Source organism: Megalobrama amblycephala, linkage group LG20 (genome assembly GCF_018812025.1).
Source record: "Megalobrama amblycephala isolate DHTTF-2021 linkage group LG20, ASM1881202v1, whole genome shotgun sequence".
NCBI lineage: Eukaryota > Metazoa > Chordata > Actinopteri > Cypriniformes > Xenocyprididae > Megalobrama > Megalobrama amblycephala.
The window spans coordinates 21401109-21420849 of record NC_063063.1 but is presented as its reverse complement, the minus strand read 5'-3'; the positions used below and the strand labels follow the sequence as shown (position 1 = coordinate 21420849).

General features: G+C 39.2%; 2 protein-coding genes across 52 annotated transcripts in view; both read left to right on the top strand.

The window, feature by feature from the left end:
* Positions 1–4897, top strand: part of ablim1b (actin binding LIM protein 1b) — a 112813-nt gene extending 107916 nt beyond the window's left edge. For 47 of the 49 annotated variants that reach the window (XM_048171473.1, XM_048171482.1, XM_048171483.1 and 44 more), the window contains 2 exons: positions 2999–3079; positions 3375–4897. In XM_048171473.1, coding sequence (XP_048027430.1) covers positions 2999–3079; positions 3375–3488 — 195 coding nt within the window. In that variant the 3' untranslated portion in view covers positions 3489–4897. The remainder of the gene's footprint in view (positions 1–2998; positions 3080–3374) is intronic. The other 2 variants (XM_048171507.1, XM_048171494.1) reach the window with 1 other exon arrangement.
* A 9777-nt stretch (positions 4898–14674) lies between these two features.
* afap1l2 (actin filament associated protein 1-like 2) overlaps positions 14675–19741 on the top strand; it is a 45742-nt gene continuing 40675 nt past the window's right edge. Inside the window, exon 1 of one of the 3 annotated variants that reach the window (XM_048170542.1) lies at positions 14675–14906. In XM_048170542.1, the coding sequence (XP_048026499.1) occupies positions 14891–14906 (16 nt within the window). In that variant the 5' untranslated portion in view covers positions 14675–14890. The remainder of the gene's footprint in view (positions 14907–19741) is intronic. The other 2 variants (XM_048170541.1, XM_048170543.1) reach the window with 2 other exon arrangements.

The following is a 19741-nucleotide window of genomic DNA, read 5'->3' as shown; positions in this document are numbered from 1 at the left end:
GATTAAATAGATTAGAACTTAATATGCTTTCCCAGCAGCAATATAAGAAACAATAACCGGCATGATTGCAGACTGTTAACTGTCCGTAGGAGTGCTGCATTAACAGCATTATAATTCCTTCCCGTACATACAGTTGGCAAAGCTGTGACCGTAGTTACCCATTCATTTCGTTGGGGAAAATAAATATTCAACAGATTTAGCTTTTTTTATTTTATTTTTGGACAGGAAAAACACTCCAATGTTTGTTTAATTGCACTTTACATAAAGAAAAGTCCTGGACATTTGCTGAATTTCATATAATGTCTGCAGCAGAGATGAATTTGCATATTGTATTATAAATAAAATAAGTAAATTTTGCTGGTTTTTACCCCCAGACTAATATATGACACTGACTGTATGAATCTACACCAAATATTAGTCATTTTAGCTTATCTAACAGTTAAAATATGAATTACACTACAGAAAAAAAGTAAATTAATACTTTTATTCAGGTTGCATTAAACTGATCAAAAATGACAAAAAATTATTAACAATAAATGTTGTTGAACTTTCTATTCATCAGAGAATCCTGAAAAAAAAAAAAGTATCCCAGTTTCCATATGAAAATTAAGCAGCGCAACCGTTTTCAACATTAATACTAAAGAAATGTTTCTTGAGTACCAAATATGCATAAAATATACAAATACGCATATGTTTTTTGAGCACCAGCATGCATAACGCCTAGTAAAAGCTGGAAAGAAAGAAGCCTGAGGTGGTTTGCGGGTCTCAACTGTTTTAAGCTGGTCTCCCAGTGTGGCCAAGCTGGTTTTTACGTATAAAAACTTATAAAACCAGCCCACAAAGCTGGGAGATCAGCTAAGACCATCAAACAAGCTTAGACTGTTTTTTAGCAGAGTATTCTGACATTTACTTATTAGGCCTACTATTTACTTATTTTAAAGCTGCAGTCTGTAACTTTTTTGTGTTCAAAATTTACAAACATTATATAACAAGCATTATGAATCCATTTTGCAAACAGTATTTTGTCTTTTTTGAGTCGTACCACAGCGGAGGAGCACAGTACCTGCGTGACTCTTCGTAGACATAAACATAGAGAAGTAGCTCCGGCTACTATGTTCTTCCGCAAGAAGCATGCAGTTCTGTTTATTAACCGCTAGAGCGCCAAAAGTTGCATACTGCAGCTTTAAATATGCAGTGTGATGTCTGCTACCATTATTAAAGGTGCTAAAGAGGATGTTTTGTTTTATACATTTTTGCAATATTACTTGAAACTGTCTTTACTAACTGATAAAAGACTATTTATTAGGTGCACTGAAAGGAATAATATTAATATACATCATCTGTGCACGAGGTAGGGCCTTAAAGGATTAGTTCACTTTTAAATATACTTTTCCTGATAAATTGACTCACCCCCATGTCATCCAAGATGTTCATGTCTTTCTTTCGTCAGTCAAAAAGAAATGAAGGTTTTTGAGGAAAACATTCCAGGATTTTTCTCCATATAGTGCATTTCAATGGCTACCAAGAGATTGAAGGTCCAAACTGCAGTTTCAGTGCAGCTTCAAGGGCTTTAAACGATACCAGATGAGTAATAAGGGTCTAATCTAGCGAATCGATCGGTCATTTTCGGAAAAAATACAACCGTTTATGCTTTATAAACAAAATATCGCCTTGAACGTACTTTCCGCTTCCGCATTCTTCATAACGCTTACGCTGAATATCCTACGCCTTCCCTATTCTACTTACGGAACGAATGCGGCGCCAGTTTAGTTTTTTTCCGTAAGTTGAATAGGGAAGGCGTAGGACATTCAGCGTAAGCGTTATGAAGAATGCGGAAGCGGAAAGTACGTTCAAGGGGATATTTTGTTTATAAAGCATAAACGGTTGTATTTTTTTCGAAAATGACCAATCGATTCGCTAGATTAGACCCTTATTACTCATCTGGTATCGTTTAAAGCTCTTGAAGCTGCACTGAAACTGTAATTTTGACCTTCAACCTGTTGGTAGCCATTGAAATGCACTATATGGAGAAAAATCCTGGAATGTTTTCCTCAAAAACCTTCATTTCTTTTCGACTGACGAAAGAAAGGCATGAACATCTTGGATGACATGGGGGTGAGTCAATTTATCAGGAAAAGTATATTTAAAAGTGAACTAATCCTTTAAAAACATCAGCCAATCGTTTACGCGATGATTGGCCTTCTGGCTTGTTAATCACTGCCATGACGTTCCTTGTGAGAGACGTGCGCAGCTGCGCGCTCCAGTAACTTTCCACACTCCACAGGCGCTGCATGCAATGTTTTTGTCAGGAGACAGGAGTAACAACTGCAGATTATGAGTTACCCGCGGTGAGTCCGACATAATGAATCCAAAAAACACGACACAGCGAATGCCGGTGGTAAACACTCGTGTTCAAATACTCGTGCACAAGTTTTGGGAGGCGTTCCTTTGAAGTGAGCTGTGAAGGAGGGGGGCTGTTCTTACGCATGCGCTCATTTCAAAAACTCAGTAACAGTCTTAGGATTCTCAGTCGACGAAAAAATCCTCTCTATCACCTTTAATGCCAAAAACACAGAAACCTCAAAAAAAAAAAAAAAAAAAGCGTTTCTAGAATGGGATAACTAGGACACACTACACCACACCCCCAGCTTAATTTGTGTTGCCAACTGTATCTATTTTGCACTAAAGCACTATATTACTCTCTGTCATATCCAGCACTTATTTTCTATATTGAGAAACCCAAACTTTCTGCTTTGGAAATACATGCTCACACTCTCTCACACACAAGGCTCGCGCATATTCCATTGCATGCCCCACTTTCTCACTTGCAACGTGTGCTGCAGTGTTGTATTTTGGCAAGAGTTGGTGTTTGTGTACCCTATTAGAATGTAATGACCGTGCATTATTCCCTCAACCATTTGCTTTCAGCGATTCATTGTGTTTGGCAAATGCCTCGCATAGCATTCTCCATAACAACACAATCCCTCCTTTTGTAAAGGTGTACCCATATGAAATGCTCACTGTCACCAACAGAGGGCGTACTAAGCTCCCGAAGGATGTGGACAGGACGAGACTGGAGGTAAACAACCTGCGATTTCAAATATATTCAAAATGCCTTCATTTGTTCTGTAGAATAAAATAACAATAATAATATATTGAAATAATGATACAAATTATTAATATTTATTATATATATTTAATGTATAATTCGCCTATTATTTTTATATGATTAAAATTAAATGAGTAACCTATTTATCATCATCGTTGTATAGAAATATTGAATAGGGGAGGGGAAAAGGTTTTCCTTCTTTGTTGTCCATAGCTGACCGCATGCCTGATGACTTTATATTTTTTCTCTCCTCATTTATATCCAGCGCCACTTGGCTCCCGAGACATTCTTTGACATTTTTGGGATGGAGATCCACGAGTTTGACAGACTTCCTCTTTGGAAGCGCAACGACATGAAGAAGAAAGCGAAGCTCTTCTAGCTAACAGATTGTGCATGTTTTAATTTATCAGTCACTCATCATATGATGTATTAGAGCTATAGTCCTCTGATTTACTTTTCTTTTATTATTATTATTGTTTGCATCCAATTACAAGCACAAAAAAGTTTTATTTTGCTTCAAAAAGACCACTTTTTATTTTCCCAAATAGATATCTTTATCTTTAAATGAGTGAGTGTTTGAATATGAACAAAATGCGGTGCGCGTGACCCCTATGCGAACGCAGGAGCGAGCGGAGCTGATGGTGTGCCTGCGCTCATTAAACCTACTTCCAGGACCAGAGAGATTTATCCTCCCCCCTCCTGGCCCTCTTGTAAAACAGGACTATAATTTTTTAGATGGGGAACCGGGGCTGTCAGCAGGGCTCTCCATCTAAACAGGCCGTTAAGGTGGTGGAGTTGTTGGGATCCCTGGAGCCCCCCTGCTGCTGCGGACCTAACGAGACCTTTGAAGTGCGTTAAAAGCGGGAAGTGAGAGCTACTGAAGATTCTCCACCTGTGGAGCCGAGGTTCTGGAAAGCATTAGAAACTGAAATCCGCGTCCTCTCCCACCAGCACTCTGCCGCCTCGCCACAACCCTTAAAAAGAAAAACATCCTACATGTAAAGTAGCAAGCATGTTCTCACCTTAGCCAAAGCCCAAAATGGCACCCGAGATAGACAAGGTCTTTATGAAAAATATTTTTTGTCTGAAAGTAAGAAGAGGCGGTGGTGTTTATTATTAATATTATTATTATTACTTATCAAATTAAACTTCAATTCCTTTTTTTTAATGATTGAATGATAACTTTCACCACTAGAGGTCAGGCGTGGGAAAATAACGCACGCTCTGAAACGGTCTCCTCTGAATCAGACAATCCATTTATTTTGACTTCCGATTTTCTGCAATATTTAACAGCATTTTATTTTAAATAAAGCAGGAAAAGCCTTTGAAATGACTGCCTCGGAGGTGTTTCAATACTGCCACTGTGTTGACTTGGGATTGTCGGAGCTGTAGCCATAGTATTTGTGCCAGGTGTATACTCGATATCAGGGCCGTATCTCTGTCGTTACTGCTGACGAATAATGCTGTTCCCATAGACATGCAGATGTATAATGGGCCGCCGTTGGCTTTTATTCCCAGCAGTTTCCTGTGTTACTAGCAGGGTTAATGACAGAGACCTAGGACATATTACAGCATTGTGCTTTTATAGTAGGCCTATCTACCACAAAACATAAGACTATAACATGTGTGATTACTAGAAACAGACCTGTATGTCACTTTAAAACAGAATGAAGAGTTGGTTTTGATACCCCCTACTGTGTACCTCACCCTTTTTCTGTCTTTTTTGAGGGTAAGATTTGATGAAAATGGTGTAAGCTCTGCTGAGTAATAAAACTCTGCTTCAGATCATTTTGTCCCATGTAATTATTACTGTGTGGTGCGCCTTACATGAAATACAAGCCCCTGTGCCATAAGGGGGCTGTTACAAGTGGGAGGTCTGCCTGTTGAGTCACTTGGAAATCCCTGGGTGCTTTCCTTCATGTTCCCTGGCTGATAAATGTACTCGGTGGTATGACCTCTTTCCCAAAACGCTCTCCTCCCAGGCTCTACAGAGAGTCGAATTCAAAACAAACCATGGCACTGTGTTACTCTACAGTGATCGAGTCTCAGTTTCAGACGGCACGCCCACGGACCAATGGCTGAACGTCTGCTGCATATATCACACTTATCTGGAAACACTTCAGGAGTTTCGAAGTCATCATCTGGTTTGTTGAATTCTACAGGATGTCCGGGAGACGCGTGTGTCGCGTTCTTTAAAGGGTTAGTTCACCCAAAAATGAAAATTCTGTCATTTATTAGGCTTACCCTTATGCCGTTCCACACCCGTAAGACCTTTGTTAATCTTCGGAACACAAATTAAGATATTTTAGTTTAAATCCGATGGCTCCGTGAGGCCTGCATAGGGAGCAATGACATTTCCTCTCTCAAGATCCATAAAGGTACTAAAAACACATCTAAATCAGTTCATGTGAGTAGAGTGCTTCAGGAAGCTTCGGAGTGTTATGAATCTTTTGTGAATGATTCGACACGCTGATTCATTATGCTCCAAAGCTTCTTGAAGCAGTGTTTTGAAATCGGCCATCACTATAAAAGTCGTTATTTTGTTGTTTTTGGCGCACCAAAAATATTCTTGTCGCTTTATAATATTAATATTGAGCCACTGTACTCACATTAACTGATTTAGATGTGTTTTTAATACCTTTATGGATCTTGAGAGAGGAAATGTCATTGCTCCTTATGCAGGCCTCATGGAGCCATCGGATTTCAACTAAAATATCTTAATTTGTGTTCCGAAGATTAACAAAGGTCTTACGGGTGTGGAATGGCATGAAGGTGAGTAATTAATGACAGAATTTTCATTTTGGGTGAACTAACCCTTTAATGGTCTGCCTGGAAACAAATGCCGTGATGCCAAACCTCCTTGTAGAAGAAGAATGCCATTGTGTTTACAACTGTGGCAATGAGCGCTTACCAGGATCAACTAAACGTCAAAAGTATGTTAAGTTCGCGGCTCCATTGTTGCAGTAAACTTGTATAACGTTCTTGAATGAATAATTTATTAGATGCACACTGTTATTGTAGGGATATCAACTTTACATTTTCACGTCCCTTAAACATGACTCGGAACCAAACGAACTGTGATTGGTCAGTCAAACGTCCTCTTGGGCGGTCCTTGGCCAATGAAAGCCGCGATAGTGTCCAGACCTTCTGCCGTCCTGTGCGAGACTAACAGTGATCCCACTCTGAATTGTAGACTAGAAGTATTTGAGCAAGAGAATGGCACTGTGTCCGAATATGCTTAGTTGGCGAAAAACAGTATGTGAGCTGAGTAGTATGTCCAAATTCATAGTATTTATAAAACAGAAGGCGAAAAGCACCCGGAGGATGTGTACCTATAGATGATATATCCAAATGAATCGATATTGAATTGAATTGAATAGACATCGCAATTCACTGTTTGAGTTTGACTGACAGGCGATCTGACCAATCATAACTCAGATTCTGCCATTTTGTCCAACAAACAAAGCAGACAGGAAAATTAGTAGATGAACGTTGGTGGACTTGTACTTAAAGGTGCCCTAGATTATGTTTTTAAAAGATGTAATATAAGTCTAAGGTGTCCCCTGAATGTGTCTGTGAAGTTTCAGCTCAAAATACCCCATCGATTTTTTTAAATAAATTTTTTAACTGCCTATTTTGGGGCATCATTATAAACGCGCCGATTTTATGCTGCGGCCCCTTTAAATCCCTGTGCTCTCCGCCCACGGAGCTCGCACTTGCCTTGAACAGTGCCTTAACAAAGTTTACACAAACCCTCAAAATGGATCTTTACAAAGTGTTCGTCATGCATGCGGCATGCATGCGGCGGATTATGTGAGTATTGTATACTGTTATATTGTTTACTTCTGATTTTGAATGAGTTTGATAGCGCTCCGTGGCTAACGGGTAATGCTACGCTGTTGGAGAGATTTATAAAGAATGAAGTTGTGTTTATGCATTATACAGACTGCAAGTGTTTAAAAATGAAAATAGCGACGGCTCTCTTGTCTCCGTGAATACAGTAATAACCGATGGTAACTTTAACCACATTTAACAGTACATTAGCAACATGCTAACAAAACATTTAGAAAGACAGTTTACAAATATCACTAAAAATATCATGTTATCATGGATCATGTCAGTTATTATTGCTCCATCTGCCATTTTTCGCTATTGTTCTTGCTTGCTTACCTAGTCTGATGATTTGGTTGTGCACATCCAGACGTTAATACTGGCTGCCCTTGTCTAATGCCTTTTATAATGTTGGAAACGTGGGCTGGCATATGCAAATATTGGGGGCGTACACACAGACTGTTACGTAACAGTCGGTGTTATGTTGAGATTCGCCTGTTCTTCGGAGTCTTTTAAACAAATGAGATTTATATAAGAAGGAGGAAACAATGGAGTTTGAGACTCACTGTATGTCATTTCCATGTACTGAACTCTTGTTATTTAACTATGCCAAGATATATTCAATTTTTCATTCGAGGGCACCTTTAAAAAATGGTGTGTATTGATGTCTTTTCGCACATAACTTCTGATGTTCATTCCTATTGGTTTACGTGCCACTTGAACTGGCACTACAACTATTTGTCACGAAACTGTATTTATTGTTTAAATTTCTTTAAAAAATGACAAAATTTGAAAGCTGAGACTTTGCTTCATACCAAAAGTAGCCTGGGCTGTGTTTCTCAAAAGCATCGTGAGCTAAGTTGATCACAGAGACCATTAATGCCAATGGTTCTACGATCTACTTAGGCTTATGATGCTTTTGAGAAACACTGTCCTGCTCTGTCTTGTCGGTCGGCACGTTGTCAGTGTCTTCTTTGCTCCGCAATGTATTTTTCACTGCGTGAGAACATGATGTGTGGTGTAAGAGTCCATGGCTTGTTGAACGTAGCAACAGTAGTCTTTGCAAAGGGTCAACTGAATTGAATCGTGAAATTTGCGTCAATACCCGGCCCTACTTTTTTCTGTGTTCGACAGACTAACACAGACCCACCAGTAGCAAAAGGTATGCATGAATGGAGGTATTTGAGCAAGAAAATGAGTGTTTATTGGTGTTTCTGGTCACCCACTGTCACCCTCCTCCAAATTAGGAACAAAACAAAAAAAAACGCTTTTTTTTCCATGTTCGACAGACTGTGACGGATCCACCAGTACCAAAAAGATACGCACACATACATAAAGTTCCCATCCTGTGGAGCTCATTATCATGCTTGGTTTGATTTGCTTTTTATTCATTATTTTCATGATTTTCATGACAGTTTTGATATCATCCTCATCCATACCATCACTGCTGTATCCGCTGAGTATGGATTTCAGACCCCACAAGCCCCTGTCAGGATGTCCTGAGCTGAATCTGACAAAAATGTGGAGGTAATTATAACAGCTTTGCCACAATACGTGCCACCCTGAATGTTCTCGGATCGTTCTCACACCAGAAACCTGTTTTCCTTTGTATGAGCTAGACCGAACCTGATCGCTCAACGTAGGAGTGGCAGAATAATATTATTTCATGACATAACGCTCTCCTATTGAGGATCCATGGGAGCGCAGAACCGAGTTTGATCAGGTGCCTTGCTTTCCTTGACTGTGTGAAAAGCTACACCGACTTGCCAAGGTGGGTTATTGTCAACAGTCAGCAAGACAGCACAGTAGGTCAGAACTTCAGAAGAACATGAATATGAAGTGTTCAGACCAGGTATTCAATCTTCTATCCTTTTATCTGCCTGGCGGTCAGTTATTGTGTTCAGTGAAGGATGGGCATCTCATCGCCCCGTTAGTCTGACTGATGTTCTTGGCACATCCCAAGCACCTCTTTGTGTTCAAAGATTGTAATGGTGTTTTGTGAGTGTATCTGTCTATGTGTGTAACATGGGAAAGGTCCTTGAATCAAAAGGCCCCAGTGCTCGGATGGGGCTGAATCAGTGACCCCTGCTCTCTGACTCACAGCTGTGGAATGTTCTTTGTGCTTCCACCAGTAGCAGCCAGGATGATCTGCCAATGTCTGAACCCACACCATCCAGCTGATACACAGCATCCAAACAATTCAACTCTTTTCAGGCATCTGAGTGGCATTCTAGATTCTTCATAAATCTGTTACCTGTTCTAGGTGGCTTTGAACTTGAATCTAAATCTTGGAATCTGTACAAAAGCGTATTCACATTGTTCCTTTATGCTCCATGAGCATGAACAATATGAAGCCCCTTATTTTTTCCCTTTACAAACAAACCTTTGGGAAGCAGACCACCCTCAGTCAGGCCCCCGTCCCACACACGTCTCACAGACAGTGTGTGATTCACACATCCACCTCTAAAGCCACAGGATCAGCTGAGCCTGAATACTGACTGGAAACCCGGTAGATTAACTAAGGCAGTTTGTATAGGGTTCCTCATTTTGGCTCAGTTAGAGGGGATTACCCTGTCGCTCAGAGATGAGTAACCACCGTCGCTCAAAAACATTCTCGCATCGGGCTTTGACATTGAAAATGGTCCCTAATACACAACATGGAGGTGTTTTCAATCAATTACAGATTCAAATCCATTTCATGAAAAATTAAAGCTGCATTATAGTTTCAAAACAGTGACTGCTGCCTTTGACAAGCATAATTTCTGTGCCATCAGCTTCACCAGATGGAATCACAAGGAAAGGTATTTAGGAAAAAATTTACAAGATGAAAAATATGACAAATAAGAGAAAGGTGATTTAAGGTGACTTTGAATGTGGCATTGTTGTTGGTGCCAGACGTGTTGGTCTGAGTATTTCAAAAACTGCTGATCTACTGGGATTTTCACTCAAACATCTGTAGGGTTTGTAGAGAATGGTCCGTAAAAGAGAAAATATCCTGTGAGCGGCAGTTCTGTTGGCAAAAATGCTTTGTTGATAGTTTAGAGGAGAATGGCTAGACTGGTTCGAGCTGATAGAAAGGCAACAGTAACTCAAATAACCAACTTGTTACAACAGAAGAGCATCGCTGAACGCACAACACGTCGAACCTTGAAGCAGATGGGCTACAGCAGCAGAAGACCACACCAGATGCCACTCCTGTCAGCTAAGAACAGGAAACTGAGGCTATATTTTGCAAAATTGGACAATAGAAGACTGGAAAAAACTGTCTGAACTGATGATTCTCGATTTCTTCTGCGACATTTAGATGGTAGGGTCAGAATTTGGTGTAAACATCATGAAAGCATGGATCAGTCCTGACTTGTATCAATGGATCAGGTTGGTGTTGTAATGGTGTCGGGGATATTTTCTAAAAACACTTTGACACCTTATTTCCAATTGAGCTTGAGCCTTCGTGCAACAATACCTGAGTATTATTGCTGACCATGTCCATCCCTTTATGACCACAGTGTACCCATCTTCTGATGGCTACTTCCAGCAGGATAACGCTTCATGTCACGAAGCTCAAATCATTTTAAACTGGTTTCTTGAACATTGCTTTAAGTTCACTAAACTCAAATGGCCTCCAGTCACCAGATCTCAATCCAATAGAGCACCTTTTAGATGTAGTGTGGAAGGGGAGATTCGCATCATGGATGTGCAGCCGACAAATCTGCAGCAGCTGAGTGATGCTATCATGTCAATATGGACCAAAATTTCTGAGGAATGTTTCCAGCACCATGTTGAATCTATGCCATGAAGAATTTAGGCAGTTCTGAAGGGGGTCCAACCCTGTACTAGCAAGGTAGACAGATCAAAAGAACATTGACTCCAGTTATGAAATACTTTAATCTCTGCTTTTGAGTTGTTGGACAATAAGATTCTCGGCAGCAGTTTATCTGAATCTTCTATTCCTGATACAAAGAACAAACAATCATTCTCTTAGATGTGAATTGCCCTTGTTCTGTCTTCCATGAGGTTACAATGCAAAAGGGAAAAGGAGGAGACAGAAAAGGAAGTTATGTTGACCCAGAAGGACAACAGAACAATTAAAGCGGAAAACATTTAGATCAGGCAGCCACATCAGGTATATGTAAATGAACAATTATGTGTGAATACTAAACAATACATTTACCTGTATAATTTCTATACCTGTTACATATGGGAAATTAACCTATACATCACTGTATTATGTTAAAAGGGAACTTAGTTCTACCACTGACCTACTTACATGCTAAGAAAACAAACATATTACAAATTATGATTTATATGCATCTAATCCCCTAGTTCACAAAAAGGCCTTGTCAGGGAAGTGTAGAGATGGAAAGTTCTTGCAACCCCTTGGGGTTTGGTGGAGGGGTCAGCTTCTCAGAGCATGTGACTCCCCTTCACAGACAGGAAAGGGTTCTCACACTCGCTGACCAATTGACACAAAGATATGATGATGTTCCTGATGGACTGGCCAGTATAATTGTCAGTATCTACTGCAAACAAGTTTGTTTGGGCTGTAAATATTCCTGTCAGGTTCACTTGTTCACTACGACAGCTGTGATGGACCCCTAACCTGTCCCCTTAACCTGTTTAGTTAGTTCTGCATGTGCACCCAATGGGAGGGACAGGAAGCAAATAAAAGCTGTTCACCCCTTACAGACAGGTGTGCTAAAGGTAAGGTGAGTTTGGACAACACTTTGATTAGATTATAGGATCAGATAGGATGTGGTAATTCTTTCAAATTATTACATTAAAGTGTGTCCAGAATCATTTTATTTACCAAGATGGTTACAATTTTGTGAATATTTGAAATCTTCCCTTTGTCTTCTAAAGTTTAATGTGCAATCAATCTTAAAAGTGTCAACATTTGATGGCTGTAAAGTCAACACATATACACAATGTAAGAAGTCCAGCATATATTAATTAATCCATTCTTATTAGAGTTCATTCATTCTTTGGTCTTCCATAAGCAATAAGCATAATTGGGGTACAGAATGTAGGCCTGATTATTTAAGAATGAGTCTTTGAAAAACACATAATATGTTGACTTTTAATGTGAATATGAAACAAATGTCTGTGGTGTTTACAGTCCTGTTTGACAGCAAGAAGGACAAGGCAAGCCCTCTAAACAGCTGTCTGCTCAAGAAACAATATTTTTTTTTTTTTTTTTGGTTTTCCAGTTACTGTATGTATGATTTTGCAATAGTAATCCAGAATACTTTAGGTTCTTACATCAGGTGCCTTTTGTTTTATCTTAATTGATTAATGTAAACCATTCATTTAGTTCAATAAGTAATCTAATCTTGGGTAGCTAGTGTAGCTGAAGAGGAGAATGCTTTAAGCATGTAGGCCTAATTGAAATCACATGTAGTCCTATCTGATGTCCTCTAATGTAAGGGTCCCGCAAGGGAGTGCTAGGGGGTCAGTGGAAAATTTTAGAAAAAAACTGATTAAAAAAGAATTAAAAAACAAATAATATTAGATAAATATTTTCTACATATTTTCTACAAATTGGGTCTTTAAACATGAAAATTTTGAACTGCCTTTAAATTTTAGGATGACAATATTTTAGATCATAGGTTTGGCCTAGCTACATCTAAAAGACTGAAAACTCTGTCCTTATTGTGCCGAGTACCTAAAAATATAATTAATTTAATAATAAAACAAACCCATAAAAACAATCAATTAAAAAAGGTGATTATTTAAACCAATATTTGCATGTGGAATGTATTTGTTTGTGCATGTGTATGTTTATTAGGGCATCCCGTCGATTCCAAATCAGTTTTGAGACCCATTTCTGTTATATACACAGCCTGAGCTTAGGGGCCGTTCAGAATGAGTTTCCATCCTAAATAATATGTGACATTAGTAATATTCAATACTATTTAGGGTGGATAGTATGCAAATTGGGATGCAGGTCTAGAGACCCTTTTTTAAAGTTAAAACTACTACGCAAGCGCAACAAACACGTTCGTCGAGCTGAGCACGTTTACATAGAAAACAATGTAAAAGCGCAGGTTTTTCTATTTTTGCGCAGGTTTTTCTAGTTTTCTAGTTTCTATGGAGTCAAATTAATGCCTTAAAGTTTTGCACAAAAATAAAGTTTTGCAAAACAAAAAAAAGAATTGAGCAATAAAAAAATGTTTTGCAAACAAAAATAAAGAATTGCAAAGGAAAAATAAAGTATTGAGCGGAAAAAAATAAGTTTTGCAAACAAAAATAATAATTTGCAAAATAAAATAAAGTAGTGCAAAAATAAAAATATAATCAATTACAAAAATCAATGACAGCTGTAATCCTATTTTATCTTTGCCACATATTTTTCATGCTCAAACCTACTAAATCATTTGCAACGCTCATTTTATTCTGCATTTCAGTCAAGCGTGCGCTCACGATACCGGTTTTTTTTGCGCTGCACTTTTCTGTGCGGATCTCTTTATGGCACTGGTTTGACGTGGGGGTGGAGTCAAGAAACGGGGGCACGCCTCCGCGAAATGCATTGGAGGGGAACGTAATCGGCGACAGGTGAAATAATTCTTTGACATGGTTAAAAATAATGAATGGTTTGTTTTTGTTGGTTTGTTTAGCATATGTTGTCGCCGATTACGACCCCCTCCAATGCATTTCTTATAGTAATATGACCCGTTGCGCTCTGTCTCACTGCCTGTATCCACTTTTGTGTCCTTAAACATTTGTTTTTTGGGGTCGACAGCTTATAAAAACTTATTTCTGGGTTTTTTAGCTTGTTAGCTGTACGCCTTGTCACACAGCACCTTTTAGGCATTGTTCTGTTTTTTTTAATGAGTCAGAAAAGACAAGAAGGCAGCCTGGAGACGGTTGGATTGTTTTTCCCCCGGTGGGCGTGGTTTTCAGATTATAATAAATGCGCTCTGTCTCTATGCTTGCCTGCGTCTCAATGTGCATACTATCCATCCTAAATAGTATGTGACACTAGTAATATTCAATACTATTTAGGGCGGATAGGGTGGATAGTATGCACATTGGGATGCAGGGCTTGATCTGTTCTGTTCCGATCTGCGTCTCCTGCCGATGACGTGTTTCGCGGGGCGTGCCCCCGTTTCTTGACTCCACCCCCACGTCAAACCAGTGCCATAAAGGGAACCGCACAGAAAAGTGCAGCGCAAAAGAAAACCAGTATTGTGAGCGCACGCTTGACTGAAACGCAGAATAAAATGAGCGTTGCAAATGATTTAGTAGGTTTGAGCATGAAAAATATGTGGCAAAGATAAAATAGGATTACAGCTGTCATTGAGTTTTGTAATTGATTATATTTTTATTTTTGCACTACGTTATTTTATTTTGCAATTTATTATTTTTGTTTGCAAAACTTATTTTTTTCTGCTCAATACTTTATTTTTCCTTTGCAATTCTTTATTTTTGTTTGCAAAACATTTTTTTATTGCTCAATTCTTTTTTTTTGTTTTGCAAAACTTTATTTTTGTGCAAAACTTTAAGGCATTAATTTGACTCCATAAGTTTCTAGCATGGAGTCCAACAACACTATTGCTCGTGTGGTATTGATTAAAATATATAGCTAATATATAGACTAGCTTACTGCATACAGGCTACTTTGAAAGTACTATACTTACTGAAATATAATCTAATGTTTAGTATTCACATTAAGTAAGATTGCACAACTCTTTCAAAGCGTGTTCACTGCAATGCAAATGGACTTGGTGTTGTGCAATGACGTGCGCCAGAGGAGGCGTGGCAGTCGCTCAACAGCGCGAGGCGCATCTGAACGAGCTGTAGAAGAGGAGAGGATAACATCTCATCACATCACTTCAGAATCAGCCCGAGGAATCAGGGCTAACCAAGTAAACCTGACACAAACCTGTCTGGACTCATCTGCTTCATATTAAGACAGCTGACAGGCTGGAAAGTCTTCTTCACGTGTGGAGAATGGATAAGCACAAAGGTAAGTGGAATGAGAAGTTATCGCTCGGAGTCTGTTTGCATGGTGTCATGTCAGAAGGAGGTTTTCGTACAATCCAAACAGCCGCCTGTAAACAACTTTAAACATTCCACTGTTGTCCAAATCCTCACTATTTGGGATAACGGATCGTGGGAATCTGCAGAATCTCTCTCCAGAGGGATGCAGCAGGAGGAAATTGAGTTTCCAGTGAAAGTTGAATTTTGCTCTGTGCTCGTTCACTCTGTGTGGTTCGCATTCTTTCTCGGTATTAGTATTCTAGTTCTGAATGAATAAATAAACAAGCATGTATTAGAGACGCTCACTTGAGATTCTGTCCAGTAGCAACAATTGTTCTTCCAGGATTCCTTGGATTCCTGTGGTTTAAGCTTTTATATGCATAGGAATGCAGACCCCTAATATTTCATGACTGAACTAAGATAAGACTCTTCTGTATGGGAGGAACAGCAGCTTTTGTGCAAACTGATGTTTTTGTCTGGAAATGTTTCTAGCTTCAACATGTGTAATGCTAAAAAATAACAATAATCAGGCATTAATGGTCAACTGTAATGTGGTGGCTATTAGTTTGACTTGTCAAATACATTAGAAGCAATAGACCAAAGTTCACGGATACAGTGAAACGGGGTGTTTGGACAATAAAAACCTCTGTACCAGAATAGACAATGGCTCACTTCATTATGCCACTTCATGTGCAAACTTGAGTAAGTGAAGTAGACTAGCTTTTGTTGTAGTTTATGAGTTTTTGGTATCTTCATGACAGCTTCTGTACTGAATTTGACTGAATATGTCTCCATGTCTGTAACATTATTTTAGTTTGAAATAATGGATCCATGTATGAGATATATCACTCTTTGCTCCTTCAGTATTCAGCATCCTTTCAAATTATATTATGACTAGCTGAGAGCACATCATAAGTTGTGCTGTAATGACTGTTTTGCATTTCTGTTTGTCTTAAAGAGAGACAGTTCACCCAAAAATGAAAGTTATATCGTAATTTTATCACCCTCATGTCATTCCAGTATTATATTCCTTCTGTGGAAAACAAAAGGAGTTTGACAGGATGTTCACTTTGTGATTTTCCATATAATGAAAGTGAATGGTGACAAGGGGCTGTCAAGTTCCAAAAACTGCTCTCAACATGACTATTCTAAAGGCATGTTCACAGCTATAAATATAACTATAACGATAACTAGCATCCACACCAACACTCAGTAAGGTTCTGTTTATTACAAGCGCACACTGCAGTTATGTCATCTGCCGCTACCACAGATTCACTTGAATTGTATGGGAAAAAACAGCATTGATATTCTGGTAAACATCACCAAAACAACATGAGGGTGAGTAAGTAATGACTGAATGAACTATTCCTTTAATTAGCAGACAAATGTGACTTGATTAAATCCGGTGAGACGCTTTTGCACACTGTGATGGTTTAATGACAGCATTGTGTTGAAGCCTGGTAAATGCTGTCAGGAACAGGCCTGCAGTTGTTGTGGTTAGACTTCTGTGAGGCCATGACTCTTAAAGACTCTTTGTGAATTTTGTTTTTGTGAGATAAGACGTAGAGGGAGGGAAGGAAGATAGAGGGAGGAAAAAGGCATAGTGGGAGGAGAGAGATGGCATTTTGAGGAGTATCGCATAATTTCTCCCATGATAAAACACTGAGTGGGTGACATATTTTCCACTGTCATATGATGCTTTGTTTGTGTGTAGCATAACATAGTAAAAACAAGCTCTGTAATGCTATTTACATGATGAGAACTCATGGGATTAGTTCACAGAACTGTGTAGATAACATGAACGTGCACGTTTTGAGTCTCGGGATATAGCTTTGGGTTGTGGTTTTGGATAATACAGCGCTTTGAGCCTCAGAATTCACAGTTAGTATCACAAATCTGTTGATTCTGGCATATTTGGTGTCCCTTTTACATGAAAATGCTTTTGTGTGGACATTTGAGCCTGTGAGTCTAAGAGGCTTAGTTCAAACTCTTGTTCCCATTTAATTTATGTGATGCAATAGCAGGGTGTGTTAAAGATTACAGGTGGGAACATCTAGAATTTCCAGAGGAATTCAAAATGAGTCCAAGCACCAAGCACCTAAATCCAATAGGTGCCCAGATATGCCCGAATAAACCCGTGCTCTTTTCTTATCCCTCCGGTTTCCTCCTTTCTCTCCTTGATTTCTCTCTTCAAAGGCAGCTTATGGAACCAGATCTCACCCTTGAGGTCCGGCATGATACCAGCATGTTTCCGGTCCCACCCACGGGCTCTGCTGCCTGGGCCAGCGCTCAGAGCGTGTCAGCGTTCCAGAATGTTGCTGGAGACACAGGGACGTCTCGTGCATCTTAATAAAGACAGCCTGCGTGCTGGAAGCAGCTCCAAAGGCGCCCCAGAATAAGAGATCAGCACTTTTTTTCCAAAACGGGTCCTTGAGTTCATGCCCTCATTACGCTCACTTCTGAAGAGAGTCAACAGGGAAGCAGCATGCTTATTAGTAAACGGAGAGAGCAGAAATACAGCTGAAATACATAGAAAAAGAGCCAGGACTCAGCACTTTTCTTGGGATTTGCTTGGAATAGAATCAGGTTCCAGAAGGATAAATCCCATTTATTTTGTTCCTTAGAGAATTACATTTTTATAAAATAAAATAAACCTTTGAAAACAGACCTACAATGAGCTTTGAGGTTATTAAGCGATGATATATGTTTCTGTAGATCCTGAATTGGGCAACTCTGGATCCTCTAATTTTAAAGTCCCCCTGTAGTCAACCATTTTATTCCTTAAAAATCATCTTTGATCACCAAAATTACATATTTAAATGTTTTTCCTGTGAAAAAAAATTCTTCATGCCTTTAAAAAGCTTGAATGCAACTGTACACCCTTGCTTTATTTAGTATACACGGAGCCATGAATACGCTAATTAGCCCCGCCTCCACTCACTCGCACAAGCTCAGAGATCCACTCAGTCAACTTACTGAGGTAAACGTTGCACTAGTGTTGTCAAAAGTACCGACTTCGGTACCTATCAGTACTGAAATTTTAAAAACGTGATGCTTTGAGCGCTGTTGAGCGGATTCGTAAACATCTCTGATTGGCCATTGTGTTGACGCGCTCATCGGATATGCCTGTGATTGGCTACAATGATCAACGCGTGGGAGCATTTGAAAGCACACGGAAGTGTTTGAATTTGAAAGCGTTTTGAAAGTGGGAGCGCGAGCGATTGAAAGCAGGCGTCTAACAGTGGACTGATCCGCGATAGACGCCTGCTTTCAAACGCTCCCGTGTGTATCTGTGTAAGCGCTTAGTGAAGAGATTAATTGATGACTATTTACAACGTTTTTACAGCGTTGATCATTGAAGCCTATCACAGACATATCCGATGAGCCGTGAAAACAACGGCCAATCAGAGATGTTTACGAATCCGCTCAACAGCGCTCAAAGCGTCACGTTTTTAAAATTTCAGTACCGACTAGGTACCGAAGTCGGTACTTTTGACAACACTACGTTGCACAATGGTATCGCTTTTTACAGCGTTGGACACATAACAGTAATTAATATGATTAGCCTTTTGCTTGACTACATTATCAAACAGCTAATAATGTGATGCTAATGTTACACAATGTTCCCGTTCATCATCTCAGAGTCAGACAGCTGCCTTCTGAAAATCAGCATCCTTACAAAAGCTTAGAACAACTCAGAACGTCAGTGGAAAATGGCATATAGTTCATCATTACATTGTAATATACATTATTACATATTGCTAAATCTACCTGATTTATCATATCAACAGAAAAATATACCTGGATAACCTGGGTTCTCTTGAGACTGTCCTGCTTCAGAGCGCTCATACTTAATGATATGCTAAAGCCCACCAGCACATTGATGTGATTGGTTACAAGGTAGTTTGTGATGTCAGAAACACCATCGATTTATGAATTTGCACATGGTTTGTCTTAAAGCATTAACAACATTAAAAACTTGATTTTCACCACAGGGGGACTTTATAATAGTTGCTGTTACCATGTAAACAAATATGCCAAAAGACTTTCCACTCCCATGAATCTTTGCAAATTATGTAATTAAGTCAGTCTCCACCTATATTGTGCACATTTATTTATTTAAAGGTGCCGTAGAACATCTTTTCAAAAGATGTAATATAAGTCTAAGGTGTCCCCTGAATGTGTCTGTGAAGTTTCAGCTCAAAATACCCCATAGATTTTTTTAAATTAATTTTTTTAACTGCCTATTTTGGGGCATCATTAACTATGCACAGATTCAAGCTGCACGGCCCCTTTAAATCTCTTGCTCCCTGCCCTCCCGAGCTTTCGGCTATAAGTGCAGTTATACATTGCATAAACAAAGTTCACACAGCTAATATAACCCTCAAATGGATCTTTACAAGATGTTCGTCATTCATGCTGCATGCATGCATCGATTCCTGTGAGCATAGTATTTATTTGGATGTTTACATTTGATTCTGAATGAGTTTGAGGCTGTGCTCTGTGGCTAACGGCTAATGCTACACTGTTGGAGAAATTTACAAAGAATTAAGTTGTGTTTATGAATTATACAAACTGCAAGTGTTTAAAAATGAAAATAGCGACGGCTCTCTTGTCTCCGTGAACACAGTAAGAAACGATGGTAACTTTAACCACATTTAACAGTACATTAGCAGCATGCTAACGAAACATTTAGAAAGACAATTTACAAATATCACTAAAAATATCATATCATGGATCATGTCAGTTATTATTGCTTCATCTGCCATTTTTCGCTATTGTCCTTGCTTGCTTACCTAGTCTGATAATTCAGCTGTGCAC